The sequence below is a fragment of the Anarhichas minor genome, unplaced genomic scaffold (assembly GCF_050575085.1).
Source record: "Anarhichas minor isolate MPS153535 unplaced genomic scaffold, ASM5057508v1 ptg000053l, whole genome shotgun sequence".
NCBI classification, from domain to species: domain Eukaryota; kingdom Metazoa; phylum Chordata; class Actinopteri; order Perciformes; family Anarhichadidae; genus Anarhichas; species Anarhichas minor.
The window spans coordinates 712,452-730,829 of NW_027466499.1; the positions used below are offsets into that span (position 1 = coordinate 712,452).

Consider the following 18,378-nt stretch of genomic DNA (forward strand, 5'->3'; position numbering starts at 1 on the left):
GCTCCTCTTGTTCTACGTCTCTTTGTGTGACGGAGGCGTCACATTTAATCTGAGTTAACGGTTTAATGGAGAGGCACCAGCTTCTCTAACGGTGCTGCACGTTTCTTCTTCTTTGTCTTTTATCGCTGAAGGTGTAGTGAAGCGCCTCTCTGTTTACTCCAAAGACGACTTCTTCACGTGAGACCTTCAGGGTTTCACTTAAAAAGAGACTTTTGTTCTCAAGCAAAGATGTCAACGTTTATACGATGATGAGCTTTTTTCAATAAGACACAAACATGAAGGCACTGAAGAGCACTACGTCTCCTACAGCACGGTGATTATTAAGACCTAATATCTGTTTCCTACTTGATTTATATATTAATATATTACGTCTTCCTGTCTGACATTCTGTTGATGATCTTATGAATCGTAGCGTCATTAATCTCTCCTCTGGCTCTGTTGACATTTAGAATCATTAACTCTGAGTTTTAACAAACTACAAGAAAAATCAGGAAGTTTAATGTTCAACAACACGAAGAGAGAAAAAGCAATAATGTGAATAAACAAAGAAAACGTCTTCCCAACGCTCTATTATTAATATTAATAATAATAATAATAATTATATATACATATATGTGTATATTAGATATCTGCAATAAGATATATTAAGCCAAGTCAGTACATAAATACACATTCCTCTCTTAAGTATGCGTACTATAAGTATTTCTTATATGTTTCAGTTTATATATAATTATAATATATAATCCATAAAGTTAATTTCTCTCAGCTCACAAAATCATGTAAACATTTCTGATATTTTAAACAGTTAGAAATGATTTTTTTTAAGTATTAAACCTGCACTTAGTGAATATCATCAGCTGATGAGTCACACGTTCACGTTAAACTTAATTATTCACGTTTGTTCTCACGCTTGTTTCGGGCATGTTGTTGTTCAGACGTGTTAAAGTTTCATTGTTCTGTTCCGTGATGTTTGAACAAATGTACTTTAATTCATTTTAAACTTTAAGCACATTTACAACTTTGTTAAAAATTAAAAACAAGTTATTTTAAATGTTCCATCTTTTTCTTTGCTGAACATTTATATATTGATGTTTTTTGAGTGATGTTTGAATTACTGTGTAAATGGAGCCAAAAAAAACACTGTTTATTTTCTGTTTCAAGCGTCTTCACATCAAATAAAAGAAGAAGGAAACTATTTCTCCTCTTTAATCTCTTTTAATGTCTTTAATAATAATGTTTAACTTTATTTAAAACGTCTTTCACTCACAATCTCTTTTTAAATCACTCGTCCCGACTCTCGTCACATGATCCACGGATCCAGCTGCGCTATTGGCCGACAGCCCAGAGTGAGCTTCATCAGTTAGTAGGACACACACACACACACACACTCAATCACACACACACACACACGCACACAAATGCCGTTTGTGGTGCCCTAGATCTGCTCTGCATTACAGCTCACTGACCTGTGTGTGTGTGTGTTAGAGAGTGTGTGTGTGTGTGATTGTGTATGCATGCGTGAGCATTTCTTAATGACTAATCTGCGGCTGTGTCTTCGTGTCATTATTCATAAAGCCTCTTTCTCTTTGTTTCATGAAGGATGGTTAGCGTAGCTTAGCATTGTGCTAGCATGCTAATATCTGAGCCGACACGTCGGACCTGAAACTTTGAAGAAGTAAATCTGGAATATCTTGAGTCCCATTTACCTCAAGTCACAACATGGACCTGGTCCACGTGTCTATCTGGACCTGGTCTACGTGTCTCACACGGACCTGGTCTACGTGTTATCTGGACCTGGTCTACGTGTTATCTGGACCTGGTCTACATGTGTATCTGGACCTGGTCTACGTGTCTCACACGGACCTGGTCTACGTGTGTATCTGGACCTGGTCTACGTGTCTCACACGGACCTGGTCTACGCGTGTATCTGGACCTGGTCTACGCGTGTATCTGGACGTGGTCTACGCGTGTATCTGGACCTGGTCTACTTGTCTCACATGGATCTGGTCTACATGTGTATCTGGACCTGGTCTACATGTGTATCTGGACCTGGTCTACGTGTGTATCTGGACCTGGTCTACGTGTCTCACATGGATCTGGTCTACATGTGTATCTGGACCTGGTCTACATGTGTATCTGGACCTGGTCTACGTGTGTATCTGGACCTGGTCTACGTGTCTCACATGGACCTGGTCTACATGTATATCTGGACCTGGTCTACATGTGTATCTGGACCTGGTCTACGTGTGTATCTGGACCTGGTCTACGTGTCTCACATGGACCTGGTCTACATGTGTATCTGGACCTGGTCTACGTGTCTCACATGGATCTGGTCTACATGTGTATCTGGACCTGGTCTACATGTGTATCTGGACCTGGTCTACGTGTGTATCTGGACCTGGTCTACGTGTCTCACATGGACCTGGTCTACATGTGTATCTGGACCTGGTCTACGTGTGTATCTGGACCTGGTCTACGTGTCTCACATGGACCTGGTCTACATGTGTATCTGGACCTGGTCTACATGTGTATCTGGGTTATTTGCTGAGATGATTCGTGTTCAACTCAGAGTTCCATAAATTATTCACACCGATTCTCTCAGAGTGTCATCATCACGGGGGGGGGGGGGGGGTATTACATGTTTTATTAACACACACACTCAGTGTACCAGGTCAGTGTTACAGTTTGTTCTCATTTAAAACAGGAGGGATGAAAGAGTGGTGTGTGTGTGACTATGTGTGTGTGTGTGTCTATGTGTGTGTGAGACTATGTGTGTGTGTGTGTGACTATGTGTGTGTGTGTGACTGTGTGTCTATGCGTGTGTGTGTGTGTGATTGTGTCTATGCGTGTGTGTGTGAGTCTATGTGTGTGTGTGTGACTGTGTGTGTCTATGTGTGTGTGTGTGTGACTATGCGTGTGTGTGTGAGACTGTGTGTGTGTGTGACTATGTGTGTGACTATGTGTGTGTGTGTGACTGTGCGTGTGTGTGTCTATGCGTGTGACTGTGTCTATGCGTGTGTGTGTGTATGTGACTGTGTGTCTATGTGTGTGTGACTATGTGTGTGTGTGACTGTGTATATGCATGCGTGTGTGTGTGTGACTATGCGTGTGTGTGTGACTATGTGTGTGTGTGACTATGTGTCTATGTGTGACTGTGTGTGTGTGTGACTATGTGTGTGTGTGTGACTGTGTGTGTGTGTGACTGTGTGTGTGTGTCTATGTGTGTGTGACTGTGTGACTATGTGTGTGTGTGACTGTGTGTGTGTGTGACTGTGTGTGACTGTGTGTCTATGCGTGTGTGAGTCTATGTGTGTGTATGCGTGTGTGCGTGTGACTATGCGTGTGTGACTATGCGTGTGTGTGTGTGACTGTGTGACTATGCGTGTGTGTCACTGTGTGTGTGTGTGACTGTGTGTGTGTGACTGTGTGACTATGCGTGTGTGTGACTGTGTGTGTGTGTGTGTGACTATGTGACTATGTGTGTGACAATGTGTGTGTGAGACTGTGTGTGTGACTGTGTGTGTGTGACTGTGTGTGTGACTTTAGTCTCAGCTGCTGAATAGCTTTGCTAATTGCAAGGGAGGAGCCTACACTCCTGGCAGACAATCAGATTGCTGTCCTTAAGCACTTCTGTAGGCTGGAAGCGTCAGCTTTCAAGCATCTGGCAAACGAAGGCTAGGGCGAACAAAGGCAACAAGGCGACTTTTTCAAGCCCGACATCGTCAAGCTAAGACTTCTCGAACGTGTAGTTACCTCATTTTTATTATTCAAACCATGTGTTTGAAAAAGTGCATCCGATTTCGGTCCTCTCTTCTGCTCGGTGGTCACGTAGACATTGGGCCACTCCCAGGTGCCGTGACCCCGCTAACCTCATTTATCCTACTCTCTCAGCTCATGTTGAGCAAGTGGTACCGGGGAGGCTCTGGAATTGCCAGTCGGCAGTGCCGAAAGCTGAGTTCATCTCAGGCTACGCTTCCTTGCTCTCTCTCAGCTTTCTTGCTCTAACTGAGACCTGGATCACGCCAGAAAATACCACCACACCTGCAGCTCTGTCAGAAGTGTACTCTTTTTCTCACACTCCCAGAGCTGCGAGGCGGGGTGGTGGTACTGGCTTGCTAATTTCCCCAAAATGGAAATACACTCTTGTCTCGGTTCCTCAGTTCTCCCCGTCCTCTTTCGAATTTCATGCGGTTACTGTCACTTATCCAGTCAAGCTCACCATTGCTGTTGTGTATCGCCCACCAGGCCCTCTTGGTGAGTTCTTGGAAGATCTCGACACATTAGTCTCACACTTCCATGATGATGACTCTGCACTCATCCTGCTCGGAGACTTTAACATCCAGACTGATAAATTAGAACCGCTTCTTTCCTTCCTCTCCTCTTTTGACCTTTACCCCGCCTCTTCTCCTCCTACCCACAAGGCCGGCAACCAGCTGGATCTTATCTTCACTAGACACTGTTCTACTGCTAACCTATCCGTCACTCCCCTCCAGCTCTCTGACCACTATTTCATGTCTTACTCCCTCTCCCTCTCCTCTCCCCCCTTACTTCCACCACCTACCCACATGGTTTCTACCCGTAGTCATCTCCGCTCCCTCTCCCCGGCTGATCTTTCATCTTCTGTTACCTCTGCTCTCCCTGACCCTGAAGCCTTCTCTCTCCTATCCCCTGATATTGCTACTGATCTTCTCCTCTCCACCCTTTCCTCTTCTTTGGACAACCTCTGTCCCTTCACCTCCAGGCCTGCACGGCCAACCCCACCTGCCCCATGGCTGTCGGACTCAGTGCGTAATGACAGACGGAGCCTAAGAGAGGCTGAGCGTAAATGGAGAAAAGGCAAACTCCCGGGGGACCTTCTTAACTTCCAAGCTCTTCTTTCCACCACTCTATCTACTGCTAAAGCTTCTTTCTTTCGCTCCAAAATCCTAACCTCTGCTTCAAATCCTAAAAAACTCTTCAAAACTTTCTCTTCACTCCTCCAACCCCCACCCCCTCCTCCTACTTCCTCCCTTCTCCCTGACGATTTCGCCAACTTCTTTGACAAGAAGGTAAACGATATCAGATCCTCCTTCTCTCAGACCCCTGTTCACTCTCTCCCTGTCCACCCTCTCCCTCTCTACCATCTCCAGCTCTTCCCCCACAGCTCTCCCTCCCCATGCCCTATCTTGCTCCCCTCTCCCCTCACGAGGTCCTCAACCTTGTTACATCTAACCGCCCCACCACGTGCTCCCTTGACCCGATCCCCTCCCCTCTTCTTCAGTCTATTGCGACTGAACTCCTTCCTTTTCTCACCCACCTCATGAACACATCTCTTGTTTCAGGATGCTTTCCCACGGCTTTCAAGACTGCTAGAGTCACCCCCCTTCTGAAGAAACCATCACTTGACCCCTCTGATGTCAAGAACTTCAGACCGGTGTCTCTTCTACCCTTTCTTTCCAAAACACTTGAACATGCTGTCTTTACTCAACTATCCTATCTCCACCAAAACAACCTCTTGGACCCTCAACAGTCCGGGTTCAAAGTGGGTCACTCGACTGAGACAGCCCTCCTTGCGGTGACGGAGTCGCTTCTCGCAGCGAGATCTAACTCTCTCTCCTCTGTCCTGATTCTCCTGGACCTGTCTGCGGCGTTTGACACTGTTAACCACCAGATCCTCCTATCCACCCTCGAGGGGATGGGCGTTTCAGGCTCTGCACTCTCCCTGTTTGCATCCTACCTGACAGGTCGATCCTACCAGGTGTCATGGAGGGGTTCTGTGTCGGAACCACGCATGCTGACTACGGGGGTTCCACAAGGCTCAGTCCTGGGCCCCCTTCTCTTCTCGCTCTACACAACATCTCTGGGTTCTGTTATTCGCTCGCATGACTTCTCCTACCATTGTTATGCCGATGACACCCAGCTGGTCTTGTCATTTCCCCCCGGGGACACTCAAGTGGAGGCACGCATCGCTGCGTGCTTCGCTGACATCTCGAAGTGGATGACGACACACCACCTCAAGCTCAACCTGGACAAAACCGAGCTACTGTTCCTCCCGGGGAAGGGTTGCCCACACCGAGACCTGTCCATCACCATTGATGATACCGTGGTGACGCCAAGTCGGACTGCGAGAAACCTGGGTGTGACCCTGGATGACCAACTGTCGTTCTCGGCAAACATTGCATCGGTTACACGCTCCTGCAAATTCCTGCTCTACAACATCAGGAGGATTCGCCCCTTCCTCACTGGCGAGACGGCGCAGGTGCTCATCCAGGCTCTTGTCATCTCCCGCCTGGACTACTGCAACTCACTACTTGCCGGAGCCCCGGCGTCGGCCATCGGACCTCTGGAGCTTGTCCAGAAAGCTGCAGCTCGCCTGGTTTTCAATCGCCCCAAGTTCTCCCACACAACTTGCCTTCTCCGTTCTCTACACTGGCTACCTGTAAGAGCCCGCATCCAGTTTAAGACTCTGGTGCTAGCCTACAGGGCAGTGAAAGGAACAGCTCCTTCCTATCTCCAGGCCATGGACAAGCCCTACACCCTGGCCCGACCACTTCGCTCTGCTACCTCGGGGCGATCGGTTGCCCCGTCGCTCAGAGGTCCCTGCGGCCGATCGACCCGGTCGCGGCTGTTTTCTGTCCTGGCCCCACAGTGGTGGAATGAACTCTCCACTGACGTCAGAATGGCAGAGTCGCTGCCCATCTTTCGGCGCAGGCTGAAAACTCACCTCGCCTCTTCAAGAAGGCCTACCCTTCCGCTTAGCACTTACTTAGCATCTATTGTATTCATACTAGCTTATTGCACTTATTGTTTTTATATTAGTTTGTGGCACTTATTGCATTCGTTTGTTTCTGCACTGTACGTTGGCTCTGGTTTATGCTCTTAGATGCTTGTTTGAGGAAAGGACATGCACTTATTACTTCTGGTGACTAGTTCTCTCGAAAACCTATGTTGAATACACTTATTGTAAGTCGCTTTGGATAAAAGCGTCTGCTATATGACTGGACTGTAATGTATGTGTGACTCAGAGCCCTGCAGCGTCTGTTCCAAACCTCGACCTGGTTTAATCCTCTCATCTCTTCTTACTTTATATCAACACTAATAAATGATGAATTATACGATAGATATCAATCTGAATGTGTACTTTATAGAAGTATTATTTGATGTCGATACTTTTGTAGTTTTTCTTTAATTGTATTTTAAATGCAGGACTTGTAACAAAGTATTTTTACACTAATATTTCTACTGAAGTAAAAGATCAAAGTACTTCTTTCTTCTTCTGATAAACGGACAGAAAACAAAGTCGACCGAACGAAAATCAAGAGAAGCAGGAAGAAGAGAAGCAAGAAGAGGAAGAAGAGAAGCAGAAGCAGGAGGAGGAGAAGCAGAAGGAAGAAGAGGAGAAGCAGGAGGAAGAAGAGAAGCAGGAAGAAGAGAAGCAGGAGGAGAAGGAGAAGCAGAAGGAAGAGGAGAAGCAGGAAGAGGAGCAGGAGCTCTCGTAGCAACAGAACTAAAAATACTTCGTTTTTTTATCAACACAAAGAAACAGTGACATCATCACACTGCAGCACAGAGGTCAGAGTGATGTCATCGACCTGCTGTATTTGTCCAATAACAGCACAGCTGTGTGTTTTAATGTTTCTGTTATAAAAATAACATGACGACCAAAAGCCCCACACACACACACCTTTTTTTCCAGGACCCCTGACCCCCTGGTCCCAAAGGAGACATTTTTCTACACCAATACTTTAACTACATTTTGTTAAAGTTAATACATCTGAACTTACATTTGTAAATCTGTGCTTTTACTTGTAACAGAGTATTTGTAGTGTGTGTGTGTAAGTGTCTGTCTGTGGTCACAGCTGTTACATCCATTAAAGGACAATTTACCAGTGTCATCCATGTTAAATCTGAGGAGGAGGCTCAGAGGTCAAAGGGTGCTACTCGTTTCCTCTCCTCATCACCTCGTCTCCTAACATGAGCTCCCTTTCGTGCTTCATGAATCAGAGCTGAACTAAATCTCAATGATTTGTTCAAAACTGTCTTAAGTTTTGAACATGTAGCCGATTTAAATAATCTGAACTTCAGGAAACAATTGAATTAAACTTCATATTTAGCTGAGTCAACACATCTTTATAATGTAAGTTTGACTTATTTTAGTTAACGTAAAGAAACATCTAATATTATTATTATTATTATATATAAATGTGCACAAGGACTGAACTATAGATCATCTGTGACCCGTTTAATCTTCATCACGTTGTTTCAGCAGCAGCGCAACAGACAGCAGCGCCACCTACAGGATGTCCTGAGAACCACCGTCATGTGATCCACCGTCATGTGATCAACCAGCGCTTCAACTGGCTTCAATGATGATTACAAGTCTCCTGTAAATGATTAAAACAATTAAAGATGTTATTTAAGATGAAAATTAAACAAATATTTCAAAAGGAAAAGAAGACAAACGATTTTCACAATAAGAGTCGTGTTGGTGCAGATATTTATGATTATCGTTCATATCATTTACATCAGATTAATAACTTGTAACATGAAATATTTTAGAGGGAACTTCCATCCGTCACACAGAACTAAATGTTGAGGGAGATGAACTCAGCTTTCAGCCCCCCCGCCACCACGAGCTCGCCATGAACTGAGCCAGTGGGATAGATGAGGTTAGTGAGGTCACCTGGGAGTGGCCCAACGTCTACGTGACCACCGGGCAGAACTAGGATCAAACACATGGTAGACTAGACAATAGAAACACGTTAAGCACACGCTGGAGGAGTCTCAGCTTGACGAAGTCGCCCTGTTGCCTTCGTTCGCCTGACGCTTCCAGCCTCCAGCGGTGCTGAAGGACAGCAATCTACTGAGTGTTCATCGTCTGAGTGCAGGCGCCTCCCTGGTAATCAGCAAAGCGATTCACCAGGTGAGACTATCACACGTCCTCAGACGAGCAGTACTGAGTACAGCTAACGTTATAACAGCACTAAATACTACGTTAGATGAAGTTACTTTGATAAAACCTCTGGTTCATGTTTCAGACTCACCTGCTGACACTCACCTGCAGAGTCGAGGGTTTCTGAACCCTGCTGCTCGCCTCACAGGCTCCCAGCGCGTCCTGAGAGACTCCGCCTCCTCCTCAGAGCTCCACCTCTTTATTTCCCCCGAACTTCTCCTTAAAAACACAACTTCCTGTTCCTTTAGTTTTTTATTTAAAACCCCTCAATATGTTTAGTTACATCACACAGAATCAAACACAGCCACCCCCCCCCCCAGAAGAGAGGGGCGGGGTCACAGGTAAAAGACGGGGGTCAACTATCACCTCGCTGCAAAAGAACACCACATCTGTAAAATTATTTAAATTCATTACAAAATAAAAACAAACTTGAAACTGAGCAGAGAGTCTATTTACAATATTGCCTTAAAAAACGGTTCAAACCGACTGATGCGACGTTTCACCTCTTACACTCCTAAAAACACAACACACCCACTTTTAAATAGACTGCAGGAGGAATAGCTGGCAGGTGATTGGATGAACCAGCTGTCAATCAAACTCTTACAGCAGCCAGAAGAAGAACCAATGAAAACGTTCGGTGTTTGAATGACATCCTCTGATGGAGCTGATGCTACCGTAGCATCTAAGCTAACACACACACGCCCCGCCTCTAGCTGCCCACAGGGCTCTGATTGGTCGAGCTGCTGTCACTTCTAACGGTCAACAGACGTAAAAGTGTTTGTTTCAGAGTTTAAAGATGATTAAATCTAATTATGAAGAGGTTAAATACACACTTGATGCATGTACTTGTACGCTGAAGTATTACAGTACTACTTCAACCTGCTTCAGCCGTGAGAATCTAAAAGCGGTGCGTTGTGTTTTTAAGAGTGTAAAACGAGAGACAAGCTAAAACTTTAAAGCAGTTTAGTTAAAAGTCAAAGTTGAGCTTCTTCAGAATCAAACCCAACTCATCAGGAGATCAACGGTCAGAACGATCGTGATCTACGGGGGGGGGGGGGGGGGGGAGGACGAGCAGCTGAGTCCCTGGGAAGAAATGTTGACGTTTTATTTTAGGTAAAAAAAAAAAAAAAGAAACTGCGAATACGTTGAATTTCTACCTTTTTAAATGTATTCAGTCAGAGAAAAGCGACCGTTGGTCATCGTGGTTAAATGAGACAGGAAGTCCACTAACGGAGGGTCAGTGAAGGAGACCGCCGGTCGCGTCCCGACTGAAACCAAAAGTTTTCTTATTTAAAACACAAAACATTAACGAATCGATACGAGGCGTTCAGGGTCTCCCGTGATGCCAACATTATCCACAGGAGACTCAGTTGCGTTCAGGGACAAAAACAACAAAACAAACAAGTCGCTCCAAAGAAAAACAGACGGATCAGAACTAATGCCCCCCCCCAGAACAAACCAAACACACACTGGGGGGGGTACGTGGACCTGAGCTACACCAGGTCTGCATGTTTCTAACGTGATCAGTTCAGAGACTAGAAGGTTCAGAACGGGACGGAGGATCCTGAAGACTTTGGGACGCCGCCGCCCCGCCCCCCAGTTAGAGTTCAGAACCGGATATGGCTGCAGGAAGAACCGGTTCTGGTGATTCTTTAAAAAAGGTGTGGATCGGACTGGATTGTGGTTCTGGTCTGAAGCTCCTGGAGACCTGACGATCTCTTCACTTCCTGTTGTTGAAGCTCCGGATCCTGGTTCACTGAGATCATCTATGACGGGTGGATCAAGACTTGGGTTGCGGTCTGAGACGGCAGGTCCAAAGCCCAGAGCAGAATACAAGAAATCTCCTAGACCTGGACCAAGCGGTCCTGATGCAGATGTGTTCTGGATTCGTCTGATCTGGATCAGTCCGGTTGGCGCCTCCCGTTTCTTTATGTCTAAAGAGACAAGTCTTGTAGTCGGACCTGGACTCTGTCAGGAGGCTCTTTAGGACAGCAGCTGATGGTGGAGACAGGAAGTGACATCATTCTGAAACATCTTTGCTTACAGGAAGTCATGTGCGGAGGGGCGGGACCTTTTTCTCAGTTGTCTTTTTCGGTTGGTGGATTCTTTGCTAGTGAGACCGTTTGGACGAGGATCAGGTTCAGGATCAGGTTCAGGATGTGGAGAAGGGGGACGGACTAAACCAAACAGACTGATCCTGGACCAGGTCTTTAAAGGGAAACACGTGGACTCTTGAGGTTGAAGTTCTGATAAAATCTTCTTATATATTATCTAAAAATAAAGACGGACTGAAGGAGACTAGTGGAGACACTCGGTCCTGTTGTCTGTCTCTGCGCTGGTCTGGAGAACAGAAACAGGACACACAGATCAGGACTAGTCTTCTTCATCGTCCTCGTCATCCTCGCCTTCGTCGTCCACCTCTCGCTTCCTCTTTTCTCCCTGAATGCCGGCCTGATCATCTGAGAGACAGACAGAGACAGACGGAGAGACAGACAATCAGAGGGGAGCGACAGGATTGCGACCAATCAAACATCAGAATGACTCTTCACTCACCTTCTTCCTCACCAAATTCGTCATCATCATCGTCGTCGTCCTGAGAGGAAGAAGAGTTTCTTCGGTCAAAATAAAGGCAGCTTGTTTGTGATTGGACGACACTAACGACTACGTCATGTGACCATCAGACCTCCTCTGACACGCTGCCGTCTTTAAACAGATCATCAACGTAGATAATAATTAATGTCTTTTTATAGAAACATTGGTCTGAACCTGGTCTAGAACAGTCACAGGTGGATCCATCAGACCGGCTCAGTTCAGACCGGAGAACCGGACCACGATGAGTGATTAATATTGATCTTCATAAATACAGAATCCTTCGTCGCTGAGCAGCAAGAACTCAACAAAGATCTCGTGTTGCTTCACTTCCACTAACAAGAAGTGAAGCACTCTCTGCTGGTCTGGACAGGTGCATCATGGGAGCCTCAGTTGCTCACCTGATCGTTCCGGTTCACCTGGAAGCTCAGCCCCACCTCTCCTCCCTCTGAGCCGTCCTCGTCCTCGTCTTCATCGTCCTCTTCGTCGTAGTCTCTGGTCGGCGCCGCCCCGTCCTCTCCGTCCTCGTCTGTAGACACAGAGACCGGGATCAGGTTCAGACACACGGAGAGAGACCGGGATCAGGTTCAGACACACGGAGAGAGACCGGGATCAGGATCAGACACACGGAGAGAGACCGGGATCAGGATCAGACACACGGAGAGAGACCGGGATCAGGTTCAGACACACGGAGAGAGACCGGGATCAGGTTCAGACACACGGAGAGAGACCGGGATCGGGATCAGACACACCGAGAGAGACCGGGATCGGGATCAGACACACCGAGAGAGACCGGGATCGGGATCAGACACACCGAGAGAGACCGGGATCGGGATCAGACACACCGAGAGAGACCGGGATCGGGTTCAGACACACACAGAGAGACCTGGTTCTGGTCCCTCTCCACCGATCACTGACCTTCGTCGTCGGCCTCGCTGTCGGGCGCCTCGTTGTCCTCCTGGTCGAAGCCATCCAGGTAGGTCACCTGAGGCAGCAGCTCGAACACGCTCTCCCTGTAGTCCTCCAGAGACGTGATCTCACAGTTGAACAGGTCCAGACTCTGAAGGCTCTTCAGGTTTTGCTGCAGCAGGAGACGAACAGACGTATGATGCTACCTGAAGAATATCGGCAGCAACACTGGTTTCCATGGAGGACTTTATTGTGAAAATCATTCGTCTTCTCTTCCTTTATTTTGTTTATTAAAATCCTTAATTTTTTCAAAACAGATAGATGTGTGTGCAAGTGCATGTGTGTGTGTGTTCTGTACCAGAGCCTCCACGTTGCTCAGCTCTTTGATCTTGTTCCCGCTCAGGTTGAGGTACGTCAGGTTGGGACATTTCTCTGAGAGCGTCTCCAGAGAACCAGACAGGTTGTTGTCACTGAGCTCCAACTGAGAACACAAGAGTCAGACTGTCCATGAACTCATCACCACGGCTACGCTACGCTACACTGTGAAAATGCGAAAAATATTTTGGCTCATCTGATAGATGCTAACATGAACATCCTTATTTATGAACTGATATCTCTTGTTTTAGTCCATATTTGTTTACATTTAATCAAATATTCTGCAGGTAAAGTATGCAGAAGTATTTATTATCAGCTGCTGTTTACAGTGAACTCATCAATATAAAGATCTCTGGATCAATATGAGACTGAAGAAAACCTCAAACATGAAGATTCTCAGAGCTCTGTGATTTAAGAATTTAAGGACTTTTATTGTGGACGGACATCAGAGACGATGCCGTCATCAGGAAGTGGAGGTCACACAGCGATAGTGTGTGTGTGTGTGTGTGTTACCTTGTGTAGTTTGGGCAGTGAGGGCAGCTTAGCCAGCGAGCTCAGACCCACGTTGACCATACTGAGGAACTCGAGCTCCGTGAGGGCGTCCGTCAGACCTTCAACCTCTCCGTCTGCAGAGCGACTGTTATCAACCACCAGCTCTACAATCTGACAGACAGACGGGTCAGTCAGCGAAGGGCAAAACTGCCCCTAAGAAATACAATGTTGCCCCCGATATCACGAGGAGAGGGGTAAAAAATGCCCCCATAATTTCCTCTAATAATGATGATAATTTAATCAACTTGTGAAAAACATCGTAGCCTATATGACCCGGTCCAGTTGCCATAGAATGTTTTTGATTTTCGCCTTGACTGATGTGTGTGCGTGAAGAACCAAACTTTCTAAACGAATAAATAAATGGAGCGCTTCTTCATCAGACCTGAGACTGCGAGACTGCGTCAACTCAGCAGACACTCACATGTTAGTGCACCTATATGCTGACATTCACGGTAAACTCATTCAAACGGCACAGATCGGGAGCGAGCGAAGGACTTTGAAAGTTAGCGGAAAGATTAACGTGAGACAACATCCCGTTTCGTCAGACGAACATCCGGTTTTCAGAATAAGATGCCAACAAAGTATGAATTATATTCACATTAACTATAAAACATGCTACCTGCATCTCGTGAGTTAAAGGGAAAATACACCTAAATTGTGCGTAAAGTGTCTTTATTCTTTGATTTGAGGGTTGCTAATGAATAATACCTGACTGACAGTCAATTAAGATATTTTACTAAGTAAAAACTCTGAACTGAATTTGTACCTTCAAATGTTTTAAATTTTTAAGGTGCTATAAAAATGTTTTTCTCAAATATTCCGCACAATGACTAATGCATAAATTCAGGACAAAAATGGGTAATATCACAATATTTGAGGTGCTACAAAAATATTTTTTCTCAATAATTCCATACAATGACTGATGTATATGTCATCAAGGCATCGTTGACTCAATAATTGTTAATAGTTGTTTAAAAAAAATGTAATAATAATAATAAATAACCACAAAGAAATAAGAAGAAAATTTAATATGATTGTCTGATTTATGTTTGTTTTTTGTTTAAAAAAATCTAAGAAAACACTTTGAATCTGTAGACTACTGCCTAATAGTCTTATTATTGCCATTTGATGACAATTGCTCACATACTGTAAGCCTAAATAAGTATATTTATTATTTTGAACAAAGGTTAAATGTTATTTCACAAGTTTCAAAAAGTGCCCCCAATTTTTTTTTAAATGCCCTGGATTTCAGTCAGTGGGGGCAAAAGTTGCCCCCTAAAAAATATGTAAATTTCCTACCCTGGGGTCAGTACTGTTTAGAGATGCTCCACCAGACTCCATACAAAGTTGTTTTCCGTTCTCCTGCCTCCGTGTGTCTGTTAGACACTAAAGATAAACTGCTGCTGTTCCTCTCACGTCCACTAGAGGCTCCAGTCCTCAGTCTGAATATAAACGGATCTGTAAAACGCCTTTAAGCCGCTCTGAAGGGGAACATTCACGTGTTTTATTTATTTCAGTATTTAATATTTAACGTCTGATTGATTGATGGAGAAAAGTGACAAATGAATCCATGATTTAAATGTCAGTAACAGGAGTTCTTCTGAGGTGAGACGTCAAGAATGAATTATTAGAGCAGAGACCTGTCAATCAAGACCAACCTGTCAATCAGGACATGTTGGTCTTGATTGACAGGTGTCCCTCCAATTACAAGTCCCGCCTCCACGGAGACTACTTTTTGGGGCGACCGTGGCTCACTGGGTTAAGAGGGTTGTCTGGTAACCGGGACGTGTCACGTGTCGAAGTGTCCCTGAGCAAGACACTGAACCCCCGGCTCTCCGGGCGCCTGTCATTGGCAGCCCACTGCTCCCTATATACAGGGATGGGTCAAATGCAGAGACAAATTTCCCCTTCCGGGATCAATATAGTATAATACATTAAAAAAAATAAAATTTAAACTATAACAACAATAATAATTATAATAATAATAATAACAACAACTATTATAATAATAACAATACGAATCATAACAACTATTATAATAATAATAACTTTAATAATAACTATAATAATAATAATAATAAATACAGTGGCATCTTTAACTTCTTTACTCTCTTCAACCAACAGCTAAAAACTCAAGATATTCAGTTTATCATCATAAAACAAATAAAGTCACATTAGAGAAGCTGGAACAAAAACATATTCATCAGTGGCCTCGTTTCCTTTCCTCCCTACTGTTTCAGCGATATGGAATAATAATATTAAATATGTTCATAAATAAACTGGATCATGGAGGACTTTGTGGCTGCTTTTATTTCCCAGAGTTCCTTCTGGTTCTTCTTCTTATGTAACTCAGTGTTTCAGCTTCAGGCCGACCAGAGACACCATCACACTGTGTGTGTGTCTGCTGAGCACACACACACACAGTTTTACTAACATGATTTATTACATATTCCTGCTCTTAATATTCGGTCTGTTCTCGGTGTTACGTTCATTTAAACGGGAACAAACAACCCATGAAGACGTTAATCCGTTTTACGTTAAAGCCTCGACGAGTAACGCCATTTTGATTCGTTACGACGCTGTCACTCTCACACACACACACCGTTACTTGCGTTACAGTAGTGTAACGTCTTTTCAACGGTAGTGGAACATAAAACACGTCAATATTTTGCGTTAAAACGGAGAAAAAACCTCCTCCGTCGAAACGCCCGTTAATCCGCTCTCAGTAACGATAAATCGGTAACGCGTTACAAGCGTTACACGTCGAGCACGAGCTCGCTCACTCAAAATGTCTCCGTGACCGGAGATCAGCCACCGAGCACCGGGGAAAGGTCGACGAAAGGTCTTTGAAAAAGACGTTAAATTTAGTTTAACACCGAACGAAGATGAGTTTGATTTAAAACAGAATAAAACGTCCGGAGACCAGATGTTTCCGTCGAAGTTTTAAGCCGTTGGTTCTTAAAATGTCCGCTGTTTCAAACCGACGTCGTTGTTCTAAAAAAGGTCGAAACGAAGCCGTGAGCTCCTCCGATAAACTCCCGCTCTATGTGCCCCAAGTACCCGTATGTTGAGCAGTTTTTAATCGTTCCTAAGTACCCGTATGTTGAGTGGATTTTAACAGTTATCGTCGTGTCGTTTTAACTCCCGGAGCTCCCCCCCGGTGATCGATGATTAAAAAGTTAAAACCCCGCACGTCGCGAGTCCCCGTCGAGATACACGGTATAACGGCAACTGTTCGGGGGCTCCGGTGGGATTTGAACCGTTACAGAGTTGATAGAGAGAGGAGAACGGAGATGCTTCCACATCCAGCCGGTAGCTGATCAAACTGATCGATCACAACGATAACAACGACCCAACTTGCTCTCGGGTCGTGTGAGCCCGCGAGCAAGTTGGGTCGTAAGCGGACCCCCATGTGATGAGCTCCGTGGTGGTGGGTCCAGGCTCCGGGTGCTATTTCAGGCAACACATCTAAAAACGTTATTAAAATATAGAAATAAAGGAGCCGCTCACCTCCGCCGGGCTCCGGTTCCTGAGCTCCAGAGTGATCCTCTTCTTCATGTCCATGTTTGTCTCGTGCGCGGCGGTTAGAGAGAAACAGTTGATAAACCTCCCAGAGATCAGAGCGGTCGCTGCTCTCCTCTGATGGCCACAGTTCGCCTACTGATCCTCCATGAACTGATCCTCCATGATACCTCGAGCCCTGCCCCCTCCCCCTTCCCCCTCCTCTCCGCCGCCTCTGATTGGTCGGTGGACACGTCACTCAGGACTTATCGGACATAATCCACCAACTGGGCGGGAATATCCCCAGTAGCCGCCTGTGAACGCCTGATGGGAGCTGTAGTCAAATGTCACGAGATGAATCGATATGTATCCGTTAAAAGGACGAAATATCCAAACTGTACTGTCCGAAACAACACTGGACACACATTTATGAAAGAATAGAGACAGAAAACACACAGAATACCGAGAAAATATAAACAAAATACTCAATGGTGGAAAGTAAGTACATTTACTCAAATACAAGTACTTTACTTGAGTACTTCCGTTTCCTGCTACTTTCTACTTTTTACTGAAATATGATTTTTACTGCACTATATGTTTTTATTTATTTTAGTTTCTTCCAGATTCAGACCAATGAAACGACATAACCAGTAAATTAATTATTTATCAATAAGACTTTTAAGATCATAATTATCATTCCATTGAAATAAATCAGCAATAAAGCGATTAGCTGAAATATATTCGTCACTAATGAAGTGTAAGAAAGAAAAGGCTTTCTGGAGCTTTCAGTCGAAGAAGTCAGTGCGGTGCGATCGAAAGCTCCAGAGCAGCGACTCAACACGGAACCATTGTTCTTAAACTCCCGATGTGGAAAAAAAGTAAAAAAATAACAAGAAGCTAAACTCCAGGTCCACTTACTGACATGTGACCTTTAAATTAATATATAGTTTCATATAGATTATAAACTGTAATCATCTAATAATTATGATTATATTTAATTTAATAATTATATTTAATCATTATAATTATAGTAATTAAATCTAATAATTATATTTAATTATTATAATTAAATATAATTATAATTAATTAAGGAAACATCACAGACGTATAGTTGAGATTAAATATTCCTTGTTGATCTTTGACCCTTGAGCAGCTGTTCAGGAGCTTTCAGTCGAGTTTATTTTAGCGTCAAAGTTCACAAAAAGAAGTTTGAGTCAAAAATTGAACAAAAATATCTTATAATCCGTCGACGCTCTTTAACAGAATTAATGAATTATTTTACTGTTAAAATGTTATTTTTGTTGAATGTATTCTATTTTTTAACAATCGTCTCCATTTCCTTAAATGTTATTTGTAACGTCACAAATAACATTTATGACGAAAATAAAAAAAATGTTTTTGGAGCCAAACATGTATACTTGTATAATTTCACCGTCTCATAACTACTTATTTTAGACACAAATACAACAATTAATTGGTCCTGACAAGTATTGTGTTTTATCTTAAAAACACAATCAGTT

The 18,378-nt window shown here is 44.3% G+C and overlaps 1 protein-coding gene across 3 annotated transcripts; it reads right to left on the reverse strand.

The window, feature by feature from the left end:
• Positions 1–9,171: 9,171 nt before the first annotated feature.
• anp32e (acidic (leucine-rich) nuclear phosphoprotein 32 family, member E) lies at positions 9,172–17,059 on the reverse strand. 3 transcript variants are annotated; one of them, XM_076075595.1, is made up of 8 exons: positions 15,016–16,745; positions 14,657–14,838; positions 13,319–13,468; positions 12,789–12,911; positions 12,440–12,602; positions 11,923–12,050; positions 11,486–11,525; positions 9,172–11,391 (listed from the first exon to the last, which is right to left on the reverse strand). In XM_076075595.1, the coding sequence occupies exons 2-8, from the start codon at positions 14,696–14,698 to the stop codon at positions 11,306–11,308; spliced, it is 732 nt and encodes a 243-aa protein (XP_075931710.1). In that variant the 5' UTR covers positions 14,699–14,838; positions 15,016–16,745; the 3' UTR covers positions 9,172–11,305. The 3 variants fall into 3 exon arrangements, with proteins under 3 accessions (XP_075931710.1, XP_075931708.1, XP_075931709.1); XM_076075593.1 differs by lacking the exons at positions 14,657–14,838; positions 15,016–16,745 and adding an exon at positions 16,868–17,059; XM_076075594.1 differs by having other exon boundaries at positions 14,657–16,745.
• Positions 17,060–18,378: the final 1,319 nt, after the last annotated feature.